Source organism: Dipodomys spectabilis, unplaced genomic scaffold (genome assembly GCF_019054845.1).
Source record: "Dipodomys spectabilis isolate Male_0828 unplaced genomic scaffold, ASM1905484v1 ptg000002l, whole genome shotgun sequence".
In the NCBI taxonomy this organism is placed as follows: domain Eukaryota; kingdom Metazoa; phylum Chordata; class Mammalia; order Rodentia; family Heteromyidae; genus Dipodomys; species Dipodomys spectabilis.
In genome coordinates, this window is record NW_024870679.1 from 47,408,944 (window position 1) to 47,429,601 (window position 20,658).

At 48.9% G+C, this 20,658-nt stretch overlaps 1 protein-coding gene across 2 annotated transcripts; it reads left to right on the forward strand.

The window, feature by feature from the left end:
* The first annotated feature begins 1,420 nt into the window (after positions 1 to 1,420).
* Mfsd2a (major facilitator superfamily domain containing 2A) lies at positions 1,421 to 15,774 on the forward strand. 2 transcript variants are annotated; one of them, XM_042680681.1, is made up of 14 exons: positions 1,421 to 1,604; positions 3,014 to 3,145; positions 5,378 to 5,502; positions 10,854 to 10,977; positions 11,109 to 11,187; positions 11,568 to 11,725; positions 12,416 to 12,506; positions 12,605 to 12,726; positions 12,933 to 13,016; positions 13,549 to 13,632; positions 13,722 to 13,834; positions 14,203 to 14,346; positions 14,430 to 14,606; positions 15,322 to 15,774. In XM_042680681.1, the coding sequence occupies exons 1-14, from the start codon at positions 1,512 to 1,514 to the stop codon at positions 15,383 to 15,385; spliced, it is 1,590 nt and encodes a 529-aa protein (XP_042536615.1). In that variant the 5' UTR covers positions 1,421 to 1,511; the 3' UTR covers positions 15,386 to 15,774. The 2 variants fall into 2 exon arrangements, with proteins under 2 accessions (XP_042536615.1, XP_042536622.1); XM_042680688.1 differs by having other exon boundaries at positions 3,017 to 3,145.
* The last annotated feature ends 4,884 nt before the right edge of the window (positions 15,775 to 20,658 follow it).

Sequence of the window (20,658 nt, forward strand, 5' to 3'; positions counted from 1 at the left end):
TCCTGGGCTTGGACTCAGGGCCTGGGCACGGTCCCTAAGCTTCTTTTGCTTAAGGCTAGCATTCTACCACTTGAGCTACAGAGCCACTATCTGCTTTTTCTGTTTATGTGGTACTGAGGAATTGAACCCAGGGCTTCATGCATGCTAGGCAAGCACTTCTACCACTAAACCACATTCCCAGCCCAATATCTGTCTTTATGGTGATATTATCACGTTGAATTTTAAAATATGATGCACTCACGGTCTTCATTATTATAAAAGATATCTCAAAAGGATAATAATGTTTTATTTATTTTTATTTTTTGGGTTTGGTCATGGGGCCTGAACTCTGGGCCTGGGAGCTGTCCCTCAGCTCTTCAGCTCAACGCTAGCGCTCTACCACTTGAGCCACAGCACCACTTCCGGCTTTTTTCTTTTTTTTTTTTTTTTTTTTGGGTCCGGTCGTGGGGCCTGAACTCTGGGCCTGGGCGATATCCCTCAGCTCTTCAGCTCAAGGCTAGCGCTCTACCACTTGAGCCATAGCGCCACTTCCGGCTTTTTTCTTTTTGCTTATGTGGTGCTGGGGAATCGAACCCAGGGCCTCAGGCATGCAAGGCAAGCGCTCTACCACTGAGCCACCTTCCCAGCCCCCCGGCTTTTTTCTTTTTGCTTATGTGGTGCTGAGGAATCGAACCCAGGGCCTCAGGCATGCAAGGCAAGCGCTCTACCACTGAGCCATCTTCCCAGCCCGATAATAATGTTTTAAAATTTATGTTTTACTTGACTTCTCATCTCCTAGGCTATCAATATTGTCAATAACGAATGGATGCGGTTCTTGTTTTCATCTGGAATATTTATAGTGATTATTTTATTAGTCTTATTATTATAAAACCTCTGGAATGAGGTGGTGATAACAAGATTCGAGTCATTTTCCTTAGTGCAATGGAAATCAGTGTAATTACTTCTAGTTTGGAGGTAATAGATTGTTCAGGCTCAGCTGTTTGCTACGATTTCTATTTAACTTTTTATTAGAAATGCCTATTGAAATACAAATGTTGTTTTGGTACATTCATATAGTATCGTCTTGAGAGTCTTAATGTGTTAAGTTGTGCTGTACTTGTTAAGAGGATACAACGTTTATGCAAGAAAGAAAAGTAGACCAATGGAGCAAAATAAAGAGCCCTGAAAAAAAAGAAAGAAAAGAAAACGTGGCTCTGTGGCTAGGCGCCGTGGGGTGGGTGGGGCATGATGGGGGAGCCGGCGGGCGCTGTGATTGGCTGGTGGCAAGGCAGCGCGGCTCAGGGATTGGCCCTATGCTGGAGGGCCGGACCGTAGCTTTTAAGAGGCGCGGAGGGGGGCGTGCAGGGAGTGTGTGCCTGGGCTGCTTCCCGGCTCGGCTGGTGCGCGGCGACCGGCGATCGTGGTGGTGGCGACGGCGGCTACGACGCGAGCCCGGAGAGAGTGGGGGCCCACGGAGCAGGAGAGCATCCCGGCGTCCCAGTCCCGGCCTCAGACGGCGTGGCCCGCGGGTCATGGCCAAAGGAGAGGGCGCCGAGAGCAGCTCCGCGGCAGGACTGCTGCCCACCGGCATCCTTCAACCCGGTGAACGCCCGGCGCAGGTGAAGGTAAGGGCCCAGCGCGCCAGGAGTAGGCAGGGGGTGTTGGGCCGACCAGGACGGGGGTACAGGAGGGCGTCAGAGGTTAGATCTGGGCTTGGGACAGACACTCGGGATAGCTGGGAGCTGGCAGGCCTAGAAGCAAAAGGGAGACCGCGGTGGGGGGGGGGGGGGGGGAAGGAGCATGCCCCCGGGTCAGGCAGTGATGGAGTAGGTCTGCAGCCAGAGGAGGCGCCCTCTTTTGCTCACTCACCCCCTTTCCGCATTTCCGCGGAAGTCCCTGCGCCTAGCCTGTACTGGTACTTCAGTGCTTAGCGGTTCTAGTTTATCGCCTTAAAAGGTGGAGGGACCTCAGAAATATGGGGACCCCTATTTAACCCCCTACTCCCTAGAACCCCCACCCCACCCGCCGACTCTCGCGCCTCAACTCTGCCGGGGGCCACTCAAGTTCATTCATAAGAACAAGGGCTCTGCTCTTAAAGGAGCCGCGCGGTCTGGAGGCGTTTGTGTAAATGTGCGTGTTCGAGCGCGTGGCGGGCATCTACCTCAACTTTCCGCCTCAGCCTGTCTTAAGAACTTATTAAACGACCACATGAAAACAGGAGTTCCCCACCACCACCATCACACCCCAGGAAGGGATCTCTGGCAATAGATCCACTTGTGAGGTGCTCGCCTTTTAATTTTATTAACTGATCCCAGGAAGGAGCCGGGTGAGCAATTATGCTGTTACCATGTATGAGCAATCTCTTCTTTCCTGGGGCAATGCTAAGCCTCTTACTGCCCCACCCAGAAAGGGTCCATTCTGTTACCTGGAGGCCTTATCCTCCCCTCTTCAAGGTCCCCTAGGAGCTGGAAGGGATGTATATGTCTGGGAGCTGGAGGGGAGGACAACTCCTGGATTTGATTGAATCCTGGGACTGCCTACAGGGACCAGGGAGCTCTGGGACAGATGGAATGAACAGCTGTGTCTGCAGCCAGCTGGGCTGGGCCCCTGCCACTGAGCTCTCACCCAGGAGGCAGGTGGATATTGGCCTCTGAGCCAGGGCAGGAGTCTGGGTTGGGCTCAGGCAGCTTTTGGCAGCAAGAGGATTTTCAGGTTGTGGCAGCTAGTACCAGGTGGGGACAGGTCTGCTGCCTTCTGGAATTTGGAAAGGAGCAGTGGCCTAGGTCCTGGGAGTGGTTCTTTAAAGATGGTGTGCAGGAGGTGGATTAGGAGTAACTTCCTCTGAGGTATAATTTCTTTTCCCCCCAAGTTCTTAAAAACAGAGGCTCTCTTTCTCTTCTTTTGCAGGAAGTCAGATTTCTCTCGGTGGGTACACAGCAAAGCCGAGAGTTGTTCCTCCTGGCAGTTGGCTGGAGGAATGGTCTATGGAGACCAGGATCTTGGGCTTCTTTTCATCCTTTTCTTCTCTTCCCAGAAGGAACCGAAAAAGAAACAGCAGCTGTCCATTTGCAATAAGCTCTGCTATGCTGTTGGAGGGGCTCCCTACCAGGTGACAGGCTGTGCCCTGGGGTTCTTCCTGCAGATCTACTTGTTGGATGTGGCTCTGGTGAGTGGATTGAGCCCTCTAGGCTCTTCTAGCATTCTGAGATGGGAAAGGATAGGTACCCCTCAGTTTTCCCCATCTGTAAAACATACCCCAGATCCCTGCTGTACTCTCCCAGTCACAGTGAATGGGGGAATAAAACTTTCCAGAGTATCTAGGAAGGGAAGGGAAGTCTCTCTCCCCTCAGGAGTCTTACTTAACTGGCAATTCCTGGTTGCCTGGCAAAAGCAATAGAGCCCTCTGGGGGTGGGGGTGGGAGGTGGTAGAGAGCAGTTAAAGGAGAATGGGACTGACTAGTGATACTGTTCTCAGAAGATACTGTCACACCATGTCCCTGGCTGGAAGACAGTCAGCTGGCTTGGCTCAGAGGTTAGTGGATGTTGCCAGGCTTGTGAAGGAGGTATATTCCGCCTTCACCTGAGGAACAGTGGCCTGTCAGTTGTCAGAGAGGCCTTCAAATGCTTTGTTAGGTTAAAATTGTCCAGTGTATAGGGGCTTTGATTGAGAGGGATGCTTTGGGTGAAGCTGGGCTACTTTTTGCTTTGAGAAGCCTTGGCCAGCAGCCTGGCATCCTGAGAATTCGCCCTGTCTGGAGGGGACAGTGGAAGACTGAATAGCCATGGCTGCCCGGGCTCCTGCCCTGGCTGTCTTTTCTGTGTAACCTCTGACTTGGCAGGCAGGTCATCTTCATTGTATCCATTTACAGGTGGGGAACACTGAGCCCCAGAAAGGATAAATGATTCATTCAACAGTTAGTTTTTGAGTAATTCCCATGGGTTAGGTTCAGGTTAGGGTATAATTCTGACAAACCTACAGCTGAAGCATTAAACTGTATGTAGCCAGTTTTGGAGTTGAAGGTGGGGATCTGATTAGTGGGAGCTACTGTGTGGAAGATGCTGCTAGATTTTTAGAGCAATAGCAATAGCAGGGTTGTGATGGATGCAGAGGAACCCAGAGAATCTAAATATAGAGACTAGAGTTTTTGGTAGTGGATAACTTGAGGAAATGTATGTCTACATGTCTCTGTACTGGGGCTTGAACTCAGGGCCTCATGTTCTCACTGGCTTTTTCACACAATGATGGCACCCTACCACTTGGTCTGAGACACCAGTTGCAGGATTTTGTTTTGTTTTGTTTGCTGGCTAATTGGATGTAAGAATCCTATGGATTTGTCTGCACGAGCTAGCTCCAAACCATAATCCTCAGATCTCATCCTCCTGAGAAGCTAGGATTAGAGGTATAAGCCACTAGCACCCAGCTGATGGGCAAGCACCCAGCTGAGCCAAGACAGAGCTTGACCCTGTAAAACAGGTAGCATAATTCACATTACACACATGGAGAAACTGATGCACACTGTGATTATTCAGTGAATGTTAGTTCTCATATCAGGTCTCTCACATGAGAGAGAAGGAAGCAAATGATTCTAGATTCATTCTATTTGATGGGATGTTTCTTTTTGGCGGGGTCTGGTCGTGGGGCCTGAACTCTGGGCCTGGGCGCTGTCCCTCAGCTCTTCAGATCAAGGTAGCACTCTACCACTTGAGCCACAGCGCCACTTCCAGCTTTTTTATTTTTGCTTATGTGGTGCTGAGGAATCGAACCCAGGGCCTCACGCATGCAAAGCAAGCGCTCTACCACTGAGCCACCTTCCCAGCCCCATTGATGGGATGTTTCTAAGGGAAGCAGCAGGTTGAAAAGCTTCTAACACAGGCCTGTTACTATCAGAGAAAATGCTATTGTAATTTTATTTTTCCCTCACAGTACTGGGAATTGAACCCAGGACCTCACACATACAATGTAAATGCTCTGCCTCTGAGCTATATCCCTGCTACTATCATTCCCCCACCCCCCCTCCCCATCCTGGGGTTTAAACTCTGGGCCTAGGCACTGTCCCTGAGCCTCTTCGTATTCAAAGCTAGCGCTCTACCACTTGAGCCACAGTGCCACTTCTGGCTTTTTCTGAGTAGTTTATTGGAGATAAGAGTCTCACACTTTCCTGCCCCAGCTGACCTCAAACCATGATCCTCCAATCTCAGCCTCTTGAGTAGTTAGGATCACAAGCATGAGCCACCAGTACCTAGCTACCACTAACATCACACTGAGATTGCACTGGGCAATCTCCCCACTGTTCTGAGGCTCAGCACAGCGTCTCAAGGGCCTAGCTGCCTTTGCCTACTAGTGAGGACTGAGGTGAGTAGAATGAATGAGTTGTCATTTGTGTCTTCCCCATTGTAGGTGACCCCTTTCTCTGCTTCCATCATCCTCTTTGTGGGCCGAGCCTGGGATGCTGTCACTGACCCTCTGGTGGGCTTTTGCATCAGCAAGTCCCCCTGGACCCAATTGGGTCGCCTCATGCCCTGGTAAGTGGAAGATGCAGAAGGCCAGGCTTCCTGTTTATCTGCCTCTTCTTGGTCCTTCTATCTCTTGTCACAGGCTGGAGGGGGTAAGGAAAAGGGATGATGTAAAAGCCTGAGTGTTGAAACCCCAGCTAAAACCTCAGCTGCCCAGACGTGGTCATGGGACACCTACCTAGCCTGTTTATTCCTAGGCTGGTCCAAGTGCTAGGCTGGCTAGCTTTCCTCAGCCTAACCTCATGGCTCCCTGAAGTCCATTCATTCTTAGCAAACCTGGACTTCTATCTTCTACTTACCTCTACTCTAGTGACAGAGGTAGGTCTTAAGAACAGTGGGGAGAGTGCACTCCAGCTAACTTGCCTGGGTTTGAACTCCAGATTCATTACAATTATCTGTGCAATGTTGAGCAAGTCACTTAACGTCTCTGAGCCTTAAGTGTCCTCATCTAGAAAATGGATAAAATAAGAAACGTCTCATAGGGCCACAGTGAGGATTAAATGGTTTTTTGTTTGTTTTTTTTTCTGGTACTGGGGTTGCTCAAGGCTCTACCATTTGAGCTACAGCTCCATTTCTAGCTTTTTGGTGGTTCATTGGAGATAGGAGTCTCATGGACTTTGCTGCCTGGGTTGGCTTTGAACCATGATCCTCAGATCTTAGTCTCCTGAGTAGCTAGGATTACAAGTATGAGCCACTGGCACCCAGCTAAATGTTTGTTATGAAAAGCATGAGAATAGTGTCTAGGATATATTAAGTAATAGAGAACTTGGCACTCCTTCAGGGCGGTTTGTGCTGGGCAGGGGTTAGGGACAATACTGGGAATAAGATTGGAGGCCCATAATCTCTAATGCTTTAGATGATGTGAACTACATTTTTCATTGTTACTTACCCTATACTGCTCTGTCTCAGGCTGTGGTACAAGGAAGGGGTAGGAGGGTGGAGGCGGTTCCATAGATCAGACAGCAAGGGAGACACATACAAGACAGGCCAGGCTGGGCCTCTGGTTCCCTCCAGGACATCCTGCTTCAGGGAGTGTGGGGGGGAACACCCCTTTCATCTCCAGCCCATCCAAGCTCAAGTGGGCGCCTTCCTGCCCCAGGGGCGCCCATACCTGGTCTCCGGCCTTCAAAGCTCTTCCCACAGCCCCCACATCTCCACAGCTTCCTTTCCCACGAGGCCCCCCACCCACCCCAATCCTGCCAGTCCCTGGCGAAGGCCCAGGTTAGAGCCTTTGATCCAGGCATTAGGGAGGACCAGGGCCAGGGCCCGGCCCACATAGCCTGCCTTACCTGGGCAGGCTGCTCAGGGCTCCCTAAGCACCAGCCCATGAGACTTGGCTCATTGCCGGTCTCCTGGCAGCCAGTGGAAGGCGGGACTCTGTGCCACATCTCCTCATGAGGCCCGGCCAATGGGAGGCAGCTGCTCCACCAGCCTAACACATGAGGTTACTCCCAGTCACAAGGGGCTCCTCAGCGCTGCTCAGATGCCTGCAACCCGGGATGGAGTGTTTGGGGAAGGCCAGGAGGAAGCCTTGTTTTCTGCAAAGACACTCATTTGGATTTGTGTGGGATGGGGTAGGCAGAGCCCAGCAGGTCCTCACTGCCTGAGAGAGGACCTGAGTACTCTGGGCAGGTGTGGTAGCTGTTTGAGAAAGTTGCTTGGGGCCCTCTCGGATGCATTCTGCCTCAGTTCTATGCTTGTCTGAGCATTCACTGGGTGGCTCGTGGGGCCAAGGGGCTGCTATGTACATGACATTCCTATGTATACAACACTGACAACCCTTGGCCCCTCATGAGTGTTGAGGACCTGGTACCCTTTCACATGTAATATAGGAAAATTGGGGGCTCATTAAGGTAAATCCTGCACACTCTCTCCTTCCAGGTCACAGATCACTCTTGCTCTAAGCCCGAATTTTTATTTAACTATTTATTCATTCATTTGTGCAGGTCCTGGGGCTTGAACTCAGGGCCTGGGTTCTGTCCCTGATCTTTTGTGCTCAAGGCTAATTAATGTTCTGCCACTTCAGCCTCAACTCCACTGCTGGCTTTCTGATGGTTATTTGGAGATATTTCCTGCTTGGGCTGGCTTTGAACTATGAGCCACAGATCTCAGCCTCCTGAATAGGATTACAGGTGTGAACAATGATGCCTGGCTTCTAAGTCTTGATTTAGATCCTGTCCTCCAGAGCAGAAAGACTGAGATTTGCTTTTCCTGGCATTCTCAGCCAGCAGTGAGTGGCAAGGTTTCAACAGTGTGACTCAGGGAGGCTGAGAAGCAGAAGGTGGGGCTTGTGGTTAGACCTGAGTTGAGTCCCAAGCCCAATGCCCTGTGTGTGGCTGCTCTGTTGATGTGATCACAGCAAACACTAAGTACTCCAAGCACTGTTCTACATTTTCCTATTTAAGTCTCAAGACTTCTTAAAGTCTCTGAAGTAGAACCTAAGCCCTTCCAGTAGCCTCTGAGGTGTCCCATTTCTTCTCCTAGCTTATCTTTTAATTCCATCTCTCTTGCTCACTATGCTCTAGCCCCACAACCTTGATATTCCTCAACCTGGCTAGGCATACTTCTGCCTGAGGACCTTTGCACTGACCATTCCCCAGCCCACCTGCTCTTGCCTCAGACATCTGCCAAACAAGTTCCTGGATTCATCTATCTTTGCAGTTACTATCTGCTCAGTGAAGCCTAGATTTTCTGCCCCTGCAAATGGAACACCATTTTCATTTCTGATTCTCTGCATCCTGCTGTATCTCTTCTCTCCATAAACCCTTACCACCCTTCTAATATTTTATATTGCCTTTTTGTTTTATTTATTTATTGCCAGTTCTGGGGCTTGAACTCAGAGCCTGAGCACTGCCCCTAAGTTTCTTTTGCTCAAGGCTAGCACTCTACCACTTGAGCCATAGCACCACTTCTGCTTTTTTTTTTGTTTTTTGTTTTGTCTGTCACGGGGCTTAAACTCTGGGCCTGGGTGCTATCCCTCAGCTCTTCAGCTTAAGGCTAGCACCCTACCACTTGAGCCAGAATGCCACTTCCTGTTTTCTGGTGGTTTATTGGAGAAAAGAGTCTCATGAGCTTTCCTGCCCGGGCTGGCTTTGAACTGTGATCCTCAGATCTCAGCCTCCTGAGTAGCTAGGATTACAGGCATAAGCCACTAGCACCCAGCTCACTTCTGGTTTTTGAATGGCTAATTGTAGATAAGAGTCTCACAGGGACTTTTCTGCCCTGGTTGTCTTTGAACTGTGATCCTCAGATCTCAGTCTCCAAAGAAGCTAGGATTACAGGCTTAAGCCAATGGCTTCCATTAGAGCCATTTAAAAGTGTTCAGCAAAGTGACATTAAATCCATTCACATCTTTGTATGACAATCACCACTTACATCTCCAGTACTTTTCTTCTTGAGACAGGCTCTTTCTCTAACTCAAGCTGGCTTCAAACTTGCCATCCTCCTTCCTCTACTTCTTGAGTTCTGGGATTACAGGCCTATACCTATACCACCGTGCCTGGCTTTCCTCTATGCTGTTTTTTTTTTTTTTTAATCTTCCGGGACTCTGCACCAATTAAACGAATCTTATTTCTCCTTCCTTTCAGCCTCTGCCAACCACCATTACTTCCTGTGTCTATGAAGTTGAGGGCTTAGATTTGGTCACCTCCTAAGTTACATTGTGCAATTGTTCTTTTGTGTCTTCCTTTCAGCCCAGTTCTCTCCAGTATAGGATGGGGTCAACATTTCATTATTAAAGCTGAAGAATTTTTTTTTTGCCAATCCTGGGACTTGAACTCAGGGCCTGGGCACTGTCCCTGAGTTTCTTTTGCTCAAGGCTAGCACTCTACCACTTGAGCCACAGCACCATTTCTAGCTTTTTCTGTTTATGTGGTACTGAGGAATTGAACCCAGGGCTTCATGCATCCTAGGCAAGCACTCTACCACATTCCCAGCCCAAGCTGATTTCTATAATTTATTTTTTTATTTTTTTTGGGTCCGGCCGTGGGGTCTGAACCCTGGGCCTGGGCACTGTCCCTCAGCTCTTCAGCTCAAGGCTAGTACTCTACCACTTGAGCCACAATGCCACTTCCGGCTTTTTTTCTTTTTGCTTATGTGGTGCTGAGGAATCGAACCCAGGGCCTCATGCATGCAAGGCAAGCACTCTACCACTGAGCCACCTTCCCAGCCCCTATAATTTTTTTTTAACTGCAATTTTTTTTGTCTTGTCTTTTTTGGTACTGGGGATTGAACCCAGGACATTGCACTTGCTAGGCAAGCGCTTTGCCACTGAGCTATATCCTAGCCATGATTTCTATAATTTTAAATAAAGTTTATCTCTTCTGTTTGCCAATTAGGATATAAGTTCTACAAGAGTGATGATATATTTTTAAACGACTCTTCTCTCCAAGAAATTAAAATAGCATAATTGACACTTAATATATAAAGTAAATACTGAGCGGGAAGCATGTGCTATTTTTTTTCCTCTCATTTTACATATGAGGAAACAAGCCTCAGAGAACTTAAGAGTTTGTTTTTGTTTTTTGCTGGTCTTGGGGCTTGAACTCTGGGACTAGGTGTTGTTCCTGAGCTTCTTTTGTTCAAGACAAGCCCTCTACCACAGTGCCACTTCTGGCTTTTTTGAGTAGTGTTTTGGAGATAAGAATCTCCCAGAGTTTCCTACTGGGGCTGGCTTCAAACTGCAATCCTCAGATCTCAGCCTCCTGAGTAGTTAGGATTACAGGCCTGAGCCACAGTGCCCAGACAAGAGTTTTGGTAGCTGGTTGGGAGAAGTCAAATTGGATCCCTAAAGTGTTACTCACAGGCCTTCCTTTTAACCTTTATATACCTTGCCTGTCACTGTACAGGCTGCAAGATCAGTCCATAGAGTCTAAGCACTTGTGATAGGTGAGACTTACATATGGCAGACCTCCCTTGCCCTAACCCTCCATCTTCCTTCACCTACAGCTGGCCTTCCCTACCCCACTCCAGATTCCTTCCTTGTGTACAAATGATGCCTGCACACAGGTGAAAATATTCAGATGCTAGGATTGTTCCTTCTCTTTCCCTCCCTGTTCTACCAAGGTCTTGGCCTCCATTCTCAGCTCCCCTAGCCTAGAAGTCCCTGCTGCTAGAACCTTAGCAAAAGTCAAGGTCTGATCTTGATCTTCTCACGCTCCATGTTCAGGGTTTCAGCCAGGGATCCTGTCCCAGTGGACCCTTCCAGGTTTGCCCATTAGCATCTTCCCAGAGGCCCTGAGATGGATAGATTAAGGAGAGGAAATGCCTTCCTGGTGGGTACCCAGTAGAGCCTCTGACTGGGCCAAATTCTTGGGAGTTGTAGCTTCCAGCCTCCTCTTCAACCCTCTCCCTTTCCTCAGGATCATCTTCTCCACACCCCTGGCAGTCATCGCCTATTTCCTCATCTGGTTCGTGCCTGACTTCTCACAGGGCCAGACCCTTTGGTACCTAATTTTCTATTGCCTCTTTGAGACACTGGTCACGGTGAGTATATCCCCAGCCTCCCCTTTCTCCACACTTCTGGGTGTCTCTGGGGGCAGGGGTGAGGCAGTCCCTGGGCCCTCCTCATTTGTCTGCCCTCTGTCTGACTGGCAAAGGTCTTTGTTCTATGCCAGTGTTTCCACGTTCCCTACTCAGCGCTCACCATGTTCATCAGCACGGAGCAGAGCGAGCGGGACTCTGCCACTGCCTATCGTAAGTCTCTCCTCAGCTGGCCTGACCTTGCCCATAGGGGACCCTGGGTCTTTTACTTCCAGATCCTCCTGCTATACTTCTTCCATTGTGGGCCCAGCTCCTTGCTCAAGACATTTTGCATATGAGGCCTTTTCCCACTAAGTTACATCCTCATCCCATGACATTATCTTAAAAAAGAACTTACTGCTCAAGTGAGACCCAGAAAGATTCAAGGACTAACCTGAGATCACACAGGACCACATACATGTAGGCCCAAGTGTCATCTGCCCTGTCCTCACATCCATCATACTTGGAGCTAGAGTTGAGCTCCATTCATCTGGCTTTTCCCTCTGGGCCTACAAATCAAGTCCCTCTATAAAGACCTTCTTTTCACTATCCAGGGATGACCGTGGAGGTGCTGGGCACAGTGCTAGGCACAGCGATCCAGGGGCAAATTGTGGGCCAAGCAAATGCTCCTTGTCTCCATTACCCTAATGAATCTTCATTGGCCCCGGAAAGTGCCAATCGAACACACAGCACCACCTCACTAAAACAAACGGTGAGGCCTCTTGCAGGGCAGGGATTGGAGGGGATGGAGAACTATAAAGGTTTTGCACTCATCCTAAAAGTAGTAATAACAGCTAATGGTTACTAACTATAGGGCATGTGATATGTATGATTTTTCTGTGTGTCTGCTGGTCTTGAACTCAGAGCCTTTATTCAGACTTAATTTTTTTTGCTCAAAGCTGGTGTTTTACCAATTGAGCCACAGCTCCACGCCCAGCTTTTCTGGTGGTTAACTGGAGATAAGAGTTTCACAGACTTTCTTGCCTGGAATAGCTTTGAAATGATCCTCAGATGTCAGCATCTTGAGTAGCTAGGATTACAGGCATGAGTCACTGGTGCCCAACATAGAACTTTTAACACTTTTAATATGGCAATATGTCCACTTTGCGGATAAGAAAACTGAAGCCCAGAGAGGCTTGTGCTATTTGCCCAGGGTGGTAGAGCTAATGGATTGCAGATATGAACTGCAGGCTCCAAGACTCCACAGCTTTGGCTTTGTAACATTGTGTACACCTGAACTTTGCACAGCCTTGAGAAGCCACTGCAGACCCAGGATGGTCCTTCTAGTTCATAGATGGAGACAGTTAGGCCTGCGGAGAAGGGACTGGTCTGAGATTGTGCAGTGGGACTGCTAGGATGAGATCAGACTGTCTCTATATTGTGCCCTTTGCCTCTTTTATAGCAAAATGCATACCTGCTGGCAGCAGGGGTCATCGCCTCTATCTATGTCATCTGTGCCATCATCCTGACCCTGGGTGTGCGGGAGCAGAGAGGTAAGTAGGGCCCTGGGAAAGGTGCAGATCTTACCACAAGCGGGCTGTGTCCTTCTGCCTAGCTCTCTGCTCCCTCCTCATTGTCCTCTGGTCCCTAGAACCATATGAGGCCCAGAAGACTGAACAAATGTCCTTCGTTCGGGGCCTCCGGCTGGTCATGAGCCATGGTCCCTATGTAAAACTCATTGCTGGCTTCCTTTTTACCTCCCTGGCTTTTATGGTGAGTTGGGGACGTGACTATTGGTCCTTGGGGAAATCTGAGGGGAGGTGTAATGGGAGTGGGGTTGGAGAGGACTCAGGAGATGACTAAGCTGAGGGACAGGTAGAATGGGGGAGGGGTAAGCATGGCGAATAATCTAGGGTGCCTCAGCCCCAACATCATGTCTTTCCTTGCCATTTCCTTCCCCTCCCTTACCCATCCCCCAGCTGGTGGAAGGAAACTTCGCCTTGTTTTGCACCTACACCTTGGGCTTCCCTAATGAATTCCAGAATCTACTCTTGGCCATCATGGTGAGTGTGAGAACTGAGGGAGGTAGGCAGACTAGACAGTTATAGCACAGGCTGTGGAATGGTTCTTCTGCCAGTCAGAGGATATCCCCTGACTAGGCCATGGTCCTGAAGGGATGAGGCAGGTTTTCTAGAATATTTGGTTGGACTTGACCTATGCTTAGGGAGGATTGTAAGAGGAGTTTGGGGTGGATGTTTAGTGAGCCTAGCAAAAGCCAAGATACTAAAAAGTTTATGGAGCTGGGCACCTGTGGCTCATGCCTGTAATCTAAGCTGTTGGGGAGGCTAGAGGAGGAGGAGGAACAGGAAGAGGAGAAGGAAGAGAAGGTGGCTATGGAACTTTGTGTTCAGAGGTGTTAAAAAGCTGGACTATCTCTCAGTTCCCCAAGGGAGTTCTCACACATGCGCCTTCACCTCCTTACTGCCCATGAGTGCCACTTGGCTGCTCTTGGCAAGGATAGAGCGTCTTTGGGGTCTTGGGAAGGGCTGGAGAGATTCTATGGCACTAACTCATCCCTCTCTCCCATTTCCATAGCTCTCAGCCACATTCACCATTCCCATCTGGCAGTGGTTCCTAACCCGGTTTGGCAAGAAGACAGCTGTATATGTTGGCATCTCAGTGAGTGGAGTACAAGGATCTTGGGTGGAGTGAAGGGATAGCCAGTGAGAGCCTCCAGCTAATCCATCTTCCTGCATCTTCTCCCCTAGTCAGCAGTGCCATTTCTTATCTTGGTGGCCCTCATGGAAAGTAACCTGATTGTCACATATGTGGTGGCCATAGCAGCCGGTGTCAGTGTAGCAGCTGCCTTCCTGTTACCTTGGTAGGTATATTCCTAGCCTCCCACCCTCAGCTCTAAGGCTCCTTGGAGAGAGTTCTTTGGGAGCTTCTACTACAGGGCCAAATATATGGGTCTTATAGAACTGGTTAGGGACCTATTGAACTGTCCTGTACAGTTACAAAGGTTGTGAACTGTGCAAAAGCACCCAGTCACAGAAATAGGGGCTAAAATCTGACCTATACACCATTCATCAAGCTGAGCACCAGAATGGGGATCATCTTGGCGAAAGGAGCCCATTCCCTAGAAAACTGCCTCTTCTTACCAACACCAAGGTCATGGAGGCTGGTGGAAGCCTGGGGACGGCTATGTGTGTGGGGAGGTGCTCAAGGCCACCATCACTCTTTCCCTAGGTCCATGCTGCCCGATGTCATCGACGACTTCCATCTGAAGCACCCCAACTGCCATGACTCCGAGCCCATCTTCTTTTCCTTCTATGTGTTCTTCACCAAGTTTGCCTCCGGCGTCTCGCTGGGTATCTCCACCCTCAGTCTTGAGTGAGTGGGATGGGGGGGCTATTATGGGGTGTTCAGGCCCAGGTCACAGGTATCATGTTCTCATCACGGCTCCATTCCCACAGCTTTGCCGGGTACAAGCCACGGGGCTGCTCCCAGCCATCACTGGTCAAGTTTACCCTGAAGATGCTGGTGACCATGGCTCCCATCATCTTCATCCTGCTGGGCCTCTTCCTCTTCAAGCTGTACCCCATCAACGAGGAGAAGCGGCGGCAGAACAAGAAGGCCCTTCAGGCTCTGCAGTGAGAGTGAGGGGGTTGTCATCTAGTCTGAGTCCCCACTTTTGCCTCTGGTGGCCAAGCCCAGACTTCCACTGACACAACCTTCCTTGACAGCCCCAACATTAAGCTACATGCTGGCCACTGAATTGAGTGACTTCACCTTTATTCACTCAACAAACACTTTCTGGGTGCCTGCCATGTGCCAAAACACACCAAAATCCCAGACTTCGAGGCGCTTCTTTGCCTGTTAAACGTGTACGTTCACAATCTGTGTAGTCCTCTGGCAATCCTGGGTGGCCAAGATTCTTAGGGTTCCCATTGTCCAGATGAAGAAACTGAGGTTTAACCTGGAAGAGTATAGCTGTGCCCACTGGATAAGGGGTAGAGTTGAGCTCTGAGCTCTGCCTGATGCTCTGGCAGCTCCTGGTCAGGAGCTCAGGTGTGCCTGAGGCCAGAGGGCAATGTGGAGTGAGTCATGCCAGCCTATCAGCCAGCCAAGGCCAGAAGGTAGCCCTGAAGTTTGTGGTGCCCTATGCCTAGCAAGAACAGCAAACAAAGACACTGGAAGTTCCTGAACTGAAAGTGGGAGGGAGTGAACTGTCCCGTGAGTTAGACGAGTCCCACCCTTGGCTTGAACTGCAGAGCCAAGATCCCAGAAGGAGGCAGGTGGCAGTGGGGAGGGGTAAGGACTTACCCTTGAACTCTTGGTCTGACCGGGCTCCTCTGATTCTTGCAGGGATGAAGCCAGCAGTTCAGCTTGCTCCGACTCAGACTCCACAGAGTTGGCCAGCATCCTTTAGGCCTATTTGACCCATGATGTCTCCATACACAGGGCCTGGGTCATCAGGCCACATGAGGGACCAGAACCTGTTTGCCCACTCACTGGACAGCTGTTCTTCAGGTGCCAGCTAGGACAGGGACCAAGCACTGAAAGGCAAACAGCCCAGGACATCTGTGTCTGCATAGAGCTGGCCGAGCTCCATACTGCCACCCTTCTGCCCATCCACAGGACCAAGCCCTGGGGCTGCTACTGTGAATATGCCAAGGACTGAGCGGGCCAAGCCCCGAACACTAATGTAGAAACTTTTTATACAGAGACTAATTAATAACTTAATGACTATGTACATAGTGAGGTGTGTGTATGTATATTTCTGTGAGCTATTAATGTTATTAATTTTCATAAAAGCTGGAAAACAGAGCTACTTGCTCCTGTCTGTGTCCTCAGCTACTCACTGAGCCCTTGGGTGGCAACTCAGATAATGAGCAGTCCCAGTAGGCCTGGGTTCCACTGGGTGGGATCAATGTGTCTGAAGGGGTGGGAGGGGGTGATAACCTTGGCTGACATTTACTGAACACCTACTCTGTACCAAGCACCATATGGAGGCTTTGTGTGTACTTTGTGGTATTCTACTTTAGCCTATGAAATCATCATACCAGGGCAGGATTGCATCCATTTTAAAGATAAGAAAAATGCCGGGCACCGGTGGCTCAAGCCTGTAATCCTAGCTACTCAGAAGGCTGAGATCTGAGGATCACGTTTCAAAGCCAGCCCAGGCAGGACAGTCTGTGAGACTCTTATCTCCAATAAACCACTAGAAAACCAGAAGTGGTGCTGTGGCTCAAGCGCAGGGACAGTGCCCAAGCCCAGAGTTCAAGCCCCACTACGCACAAAAAAAAAAAAAAAAAAAAAGATAAGAAAACCAAAGCCACATGCCAGTGGCTAATGCCTGTAATCTGAGTTACCTGTGAGGCTGAAAATAGGAAAATTGCAGTTCGAGGACAGCCTGAGCAGAAAGTTTATAAGACCTCCTTTTCAACCCCTAGCTAGGCATAATGATACATGCCTGTCATTCTAGTTACTTAGAAGGCTGAGATCGGGATGACTGTGGTTCCAGACCAGCCCTGTCAGAAAAGTCTGCAAGACTCCATCTCAACAGACAAAGGTGGGTCTGGTGGCACATGCTTGTCATCCCAGCTTTGATAGGAAACCTAAAATAGGTCTAGGCACAGGCCTCCACACAAAATGAAATTCTACATCTAACTAATGCATAAAAGGTTGGAAGCTTGGCTTAACAAGCATGAGGCTGAGTTCAAATTCCAAGCTCCAGGATTAGGCGATGACTTATGACTCGTTGATGCTTCAGCAGGTTCATGGTTTGATGCCAGCCTAGGCAAAAGGTAAGTGAGACATCATCTCAACAAGCAAGTTGGATATGGTAGTTCCTACTTGTGATCTCAAATATAGGGGACTATAGTTTGTTTTGTTTTGTTTTTTGGGTCCGGTCGTGGGGCCTGAACTCTGAACTCTGGGCCTGGGTGCTGTCCCTCAGCTCTTCAGCTCAAGGCTAGTGCTCTACCACTTGAACCACAGCGCCACTTCCGGCTTTTTTTTTCTGCTTATGTGGTGCTGAGGAATCGAACCCAGGGCCTCAGGCATGCAAGGCAAGCGCTCTACCACTGAGCCACCTTCCGAGCCCCGGGGGCTATAGTCTGAAGCCAACCTTGCACAAAAGTAGAAAACTGTTTAGGAAAATAACAAAAGCAAAATTTAAGCTGGGAGCTTGACTCAAGTGGTAAGAGTGCTCGCCTAAAAAGTGCAAGGCCCTGAGTTTAAGTCTCAGTACTTCCAAGGGAAAATAAAAACAACCAAACTGAGCCCCAGTATATAGAGGGACATAGAGCTGGGAGTGGCCTACCTGGAATTCCATCCCAGCTCTGTGAGACTCCAGGACTTTAGCCACCACTCTCTGTGTCTGAGACTTGCTGAGGAACAATCAAAAGGCAGACAGTTACTCTGCAGCGTGCACACGCTCATGTGCCTATGCCTAAGACTGTGGGCCTTGCTATGCCCAAACAGATGGTGATTGAGCCCCTTTATTGTCCCTGGAGACCTGTCACTCCCCTCCCCCATCCCACAGCTATTATTGCCAGTGTTGAAAGGGGAGAAGGGACTGGGCTAGGTATGTGTTAGATGAAGGAGTGAAAAAAGGCCTAGTTGCAGCACTGGTCCCATTACTATAGTGTAAAAACTTCCACTATAGGGCAATTCAGGTAAGCAATGGTTACATTATCAATTTCCTTAAAAATTAACTGTTGGTTCTCACACATTGGTAGAGTCATTCTAGAACACCATTTGTCCTTACACCCCTAGGCTGGGCCCCCAAAATCCCAGGGAAGCAAGGCTAACAGGTTTGAGTCACCAGTCAATGTTACTTCATAGATAAATAAGGCCCCAAAAGAAATTGTGAGACTAGGTTTGGCTTTTACCTGGGAAGAGAAGTCCGTTCTGCATGGGAGAGGAACTTTATCCTTTCGGATAAACTTTTCTACCAAGTCACTTTTAGCAGTTCCACAAAATGTAGCTAATGGGCCCTGTGGGACTGTTCGTAAATACTAATTAGGCTTTATAACTTCCCTATGAGGAAGGTACTATTATCATTTTGCAAATAGAGGGAAGTAAAGTAACCCAAGGTCGTTAACCAGTAAGGAAGTGGATGAGTTGCTACTGAAATTCAAGCTGTCAAGCTACGGGACGAGGGCCTGGAGCTTCTGCTTTAGGCTGTCACCTGAGCCAAGAGTATGGTCTCACTGAGCCAGTCTTACCACCTTTGGAAGTGCTACTTCTGCTCAGAAGTTACCTGTGCAAGGCAGGAGCAGGGCTGTCTGACTTCTGCAAATGTTTACAGAGGCCTACTCATTCTCACTTTCTTCTTCCTCTAATCAATAGCTACCAAGTCTTGTCTAAAAAAAAAAACAACAAAATTAACCCTTTAGCACCAGATGCCAATAGCTCAAGTCTATAATCTTAGCTACTCAAGAGGCTGAGATCTGAGGATCAGGGTTCAAAGTTAGCCTGGGAAGGAAAATTATCTTATCTCCAATTAATCACCAAAAAGTTGGAAGTGAGCTATGGCTTAAGTGGTAAAACATCAGCCTTGTGCAAAAGTAAAAGGTCCTGATTTCAAGCCCCAATCCCCTCTGCCTACCAAAAAAATTATTTTACAGCTGGGCATGCAGCTAGATGGTAGAATGCCTGGTGTGCACAGGAATATGGGTTCCATCCCCTACACTGAAAAAGCAAATAAAAATTAGATGTTGAAGGAGGGCGCCAGTGGCTCACGCCTGTAATCCTAGCTACTCAGAAGGCTGAGATCTGAGGATCAAGGTTCAAAGCCAAGCTTGGGCAGGAAAAGTCCATGAAACTCTTTATCTCTAATAAACCACCAGAAAACCGGAAGTGGCACTGTGGCTCAAGTGGTAGAGCCCTCACCTTGAACTGAAGAGCTGAGGGACAGCACTCAGGCCTAGATGCAAGCCTCACGACTGACAAAAAATTAAATTAATTAAATTAAATGTTGAAAATATATAAGCTTTCTTGTTCCTTTCCTCACAGTGACTTCTCAGGTCTTCTATTTTCTTTCTTTTTTTTCTTTTTTTGTCGGTTGTGGGGCTTGAACTCTGGGCTTGGGCGCTGTCCCTGCGCTCTTCAGCTCAAGGCGCTCTTCAGCTCAAGGCGAGGACTCTACCGCTTGAGCCACAGCACCACTTCCGGTTTTCTAGTGGTTTATTGGAGATAAGAGTCTCTCGGACTTTCCTGCCTGGGCTGGCTTTGAAACATGATCCTCAGATCTCAGCCTGCTGAGTAGCTAGGATTACAGGCGTGAGCCACCAGCGCAGGCTTCTATTTTCTCACATCCTCTTCTTTCACCTGGATGATTGCATCAGCAAGCTGGTGATCTTTTTTGTTTGGGGCTGGATCTCTTCACATTCCCTCTGTGGAATGTGAGTCTTCTCCAAGGTCACTCCCCTGTGCAGGAACCCACTAGGAGTCTCCATTACTTTCTAGAAGGATTCTGAGTCCTGCTAACCTCCCCAGCCCAGATCTACAGATAGCCTATCTTAGAGGCCACATCTGAACTCTAGAATTCACTTCTTCAGCTGTCTGGCAAGCTTCTGCGTGGTTCCTGCCTCTCTTCCCCTTTGTAGAGCTGGAGACTCCATGCCCTCTTTTTTTTTTTTTTTGTCCATTGTGAGACTTGAATGAACTCTGGGCCTGGGCGCTGTCCCTCAGCTCTTCAGCTTAAGGCTAGTGCTCTACCATTTGACTCACAGCACCACTTCCTGTTTTCTGGTGGTTAATTGGAAAGAAGAGTCTCATGGATTTTCCTGCCCAGGCTGCTTTGAACTGCAATCCTCAGATCTGAGCCTCCTGAGTAGCTAGGATTACAGGCATGAACCACTGGCACCACGCTGTCGACCTCTATTCTTACTGACCCATTAGCCTGTTTCTGCCTGGGACTTAGTTTCTTCCAAATGTTTCATGAAGATTTAGAAAACATTGCCTTTCTCCAGTTCCATGCTCACAGGAAATTTCTGTGCTTTTCAAAAACTACCTCTGTGGAGTTCTTAGTGAGGAGATAGGTGGAGGAGGGGGGGAAGGACAATCCAGAATCCCAGTTCAGGGCTGGGAAGGTGGCTCAGTGGTAAAGCGCTTGCCTTGCATGCATGAGGCCCTGAGTTCGATTCCTCAGCACCACATAAGCAAAAAGAAAAAAGCCGGAGGTGGCGCTGTGGCTCAAGTGGTAGAGCTCTAGCCTTGAGCTGAAGAGCTGAGCGCCCAGGCCCAGAGTTCAGGCCCCACTACCGGACCCAAAAAAAACAACAACAACAACAACAGAATCCCAGTTCATATCTACTCATCTTTTGGAGAAGTGCCATCTCGACTTCTTCTACAGGTGGATCCAGCATTACCACAACAAAACCTGTCTCTCCACTAGATTCTGGCCTTCAATCATGCCAACCACATCCCCAATACCTCTGCTTAGGACCAGGTGTGGTTTTGGCGCCACCTTCTGGAAGGAAGGAGCAAAACCTTAACATCACAAGACTTATCAGATCAGCTTGGATATTATGGATCAGAACAGATATTTACCATTAGTCAACTATCTATCCTGCACCTGGGAGGCTCTGAGGATATTGGTGAACAGCATAGAGCTCAAATCCTTGGTAAAATCCATGATAGACACTTTCAGGCAGGTGTCCAAGTAAGAATATCCTGACAGCCCAACATTTG

Excerpts from the sequence above, each read along its gene's own strand:
- Mfsd2a (XM_042680681.1), top strand. The coding sequence starts at position 1,512 with ATGGCCAAAGGAGAGGGCGCCGAGAGCAGCTCCGCGGCAGGACTGCTG. Across the intron at positions 5,503-10,853 it reads TTGGGTCGCCTCATGCCCTG|GATCATCTTCTCCACACCCC; the intron begins GTAAGTGGAAGA and ends CCCTTTCCTCAG. Across the intron at positions 13,835-14,202 it reads GCTGCCTTCCTGTTACCTTG|GTCCATGCTGCCCGATGTCA; the intron begins GTAGGTATATTC and ends CTCTTTCCCTAG.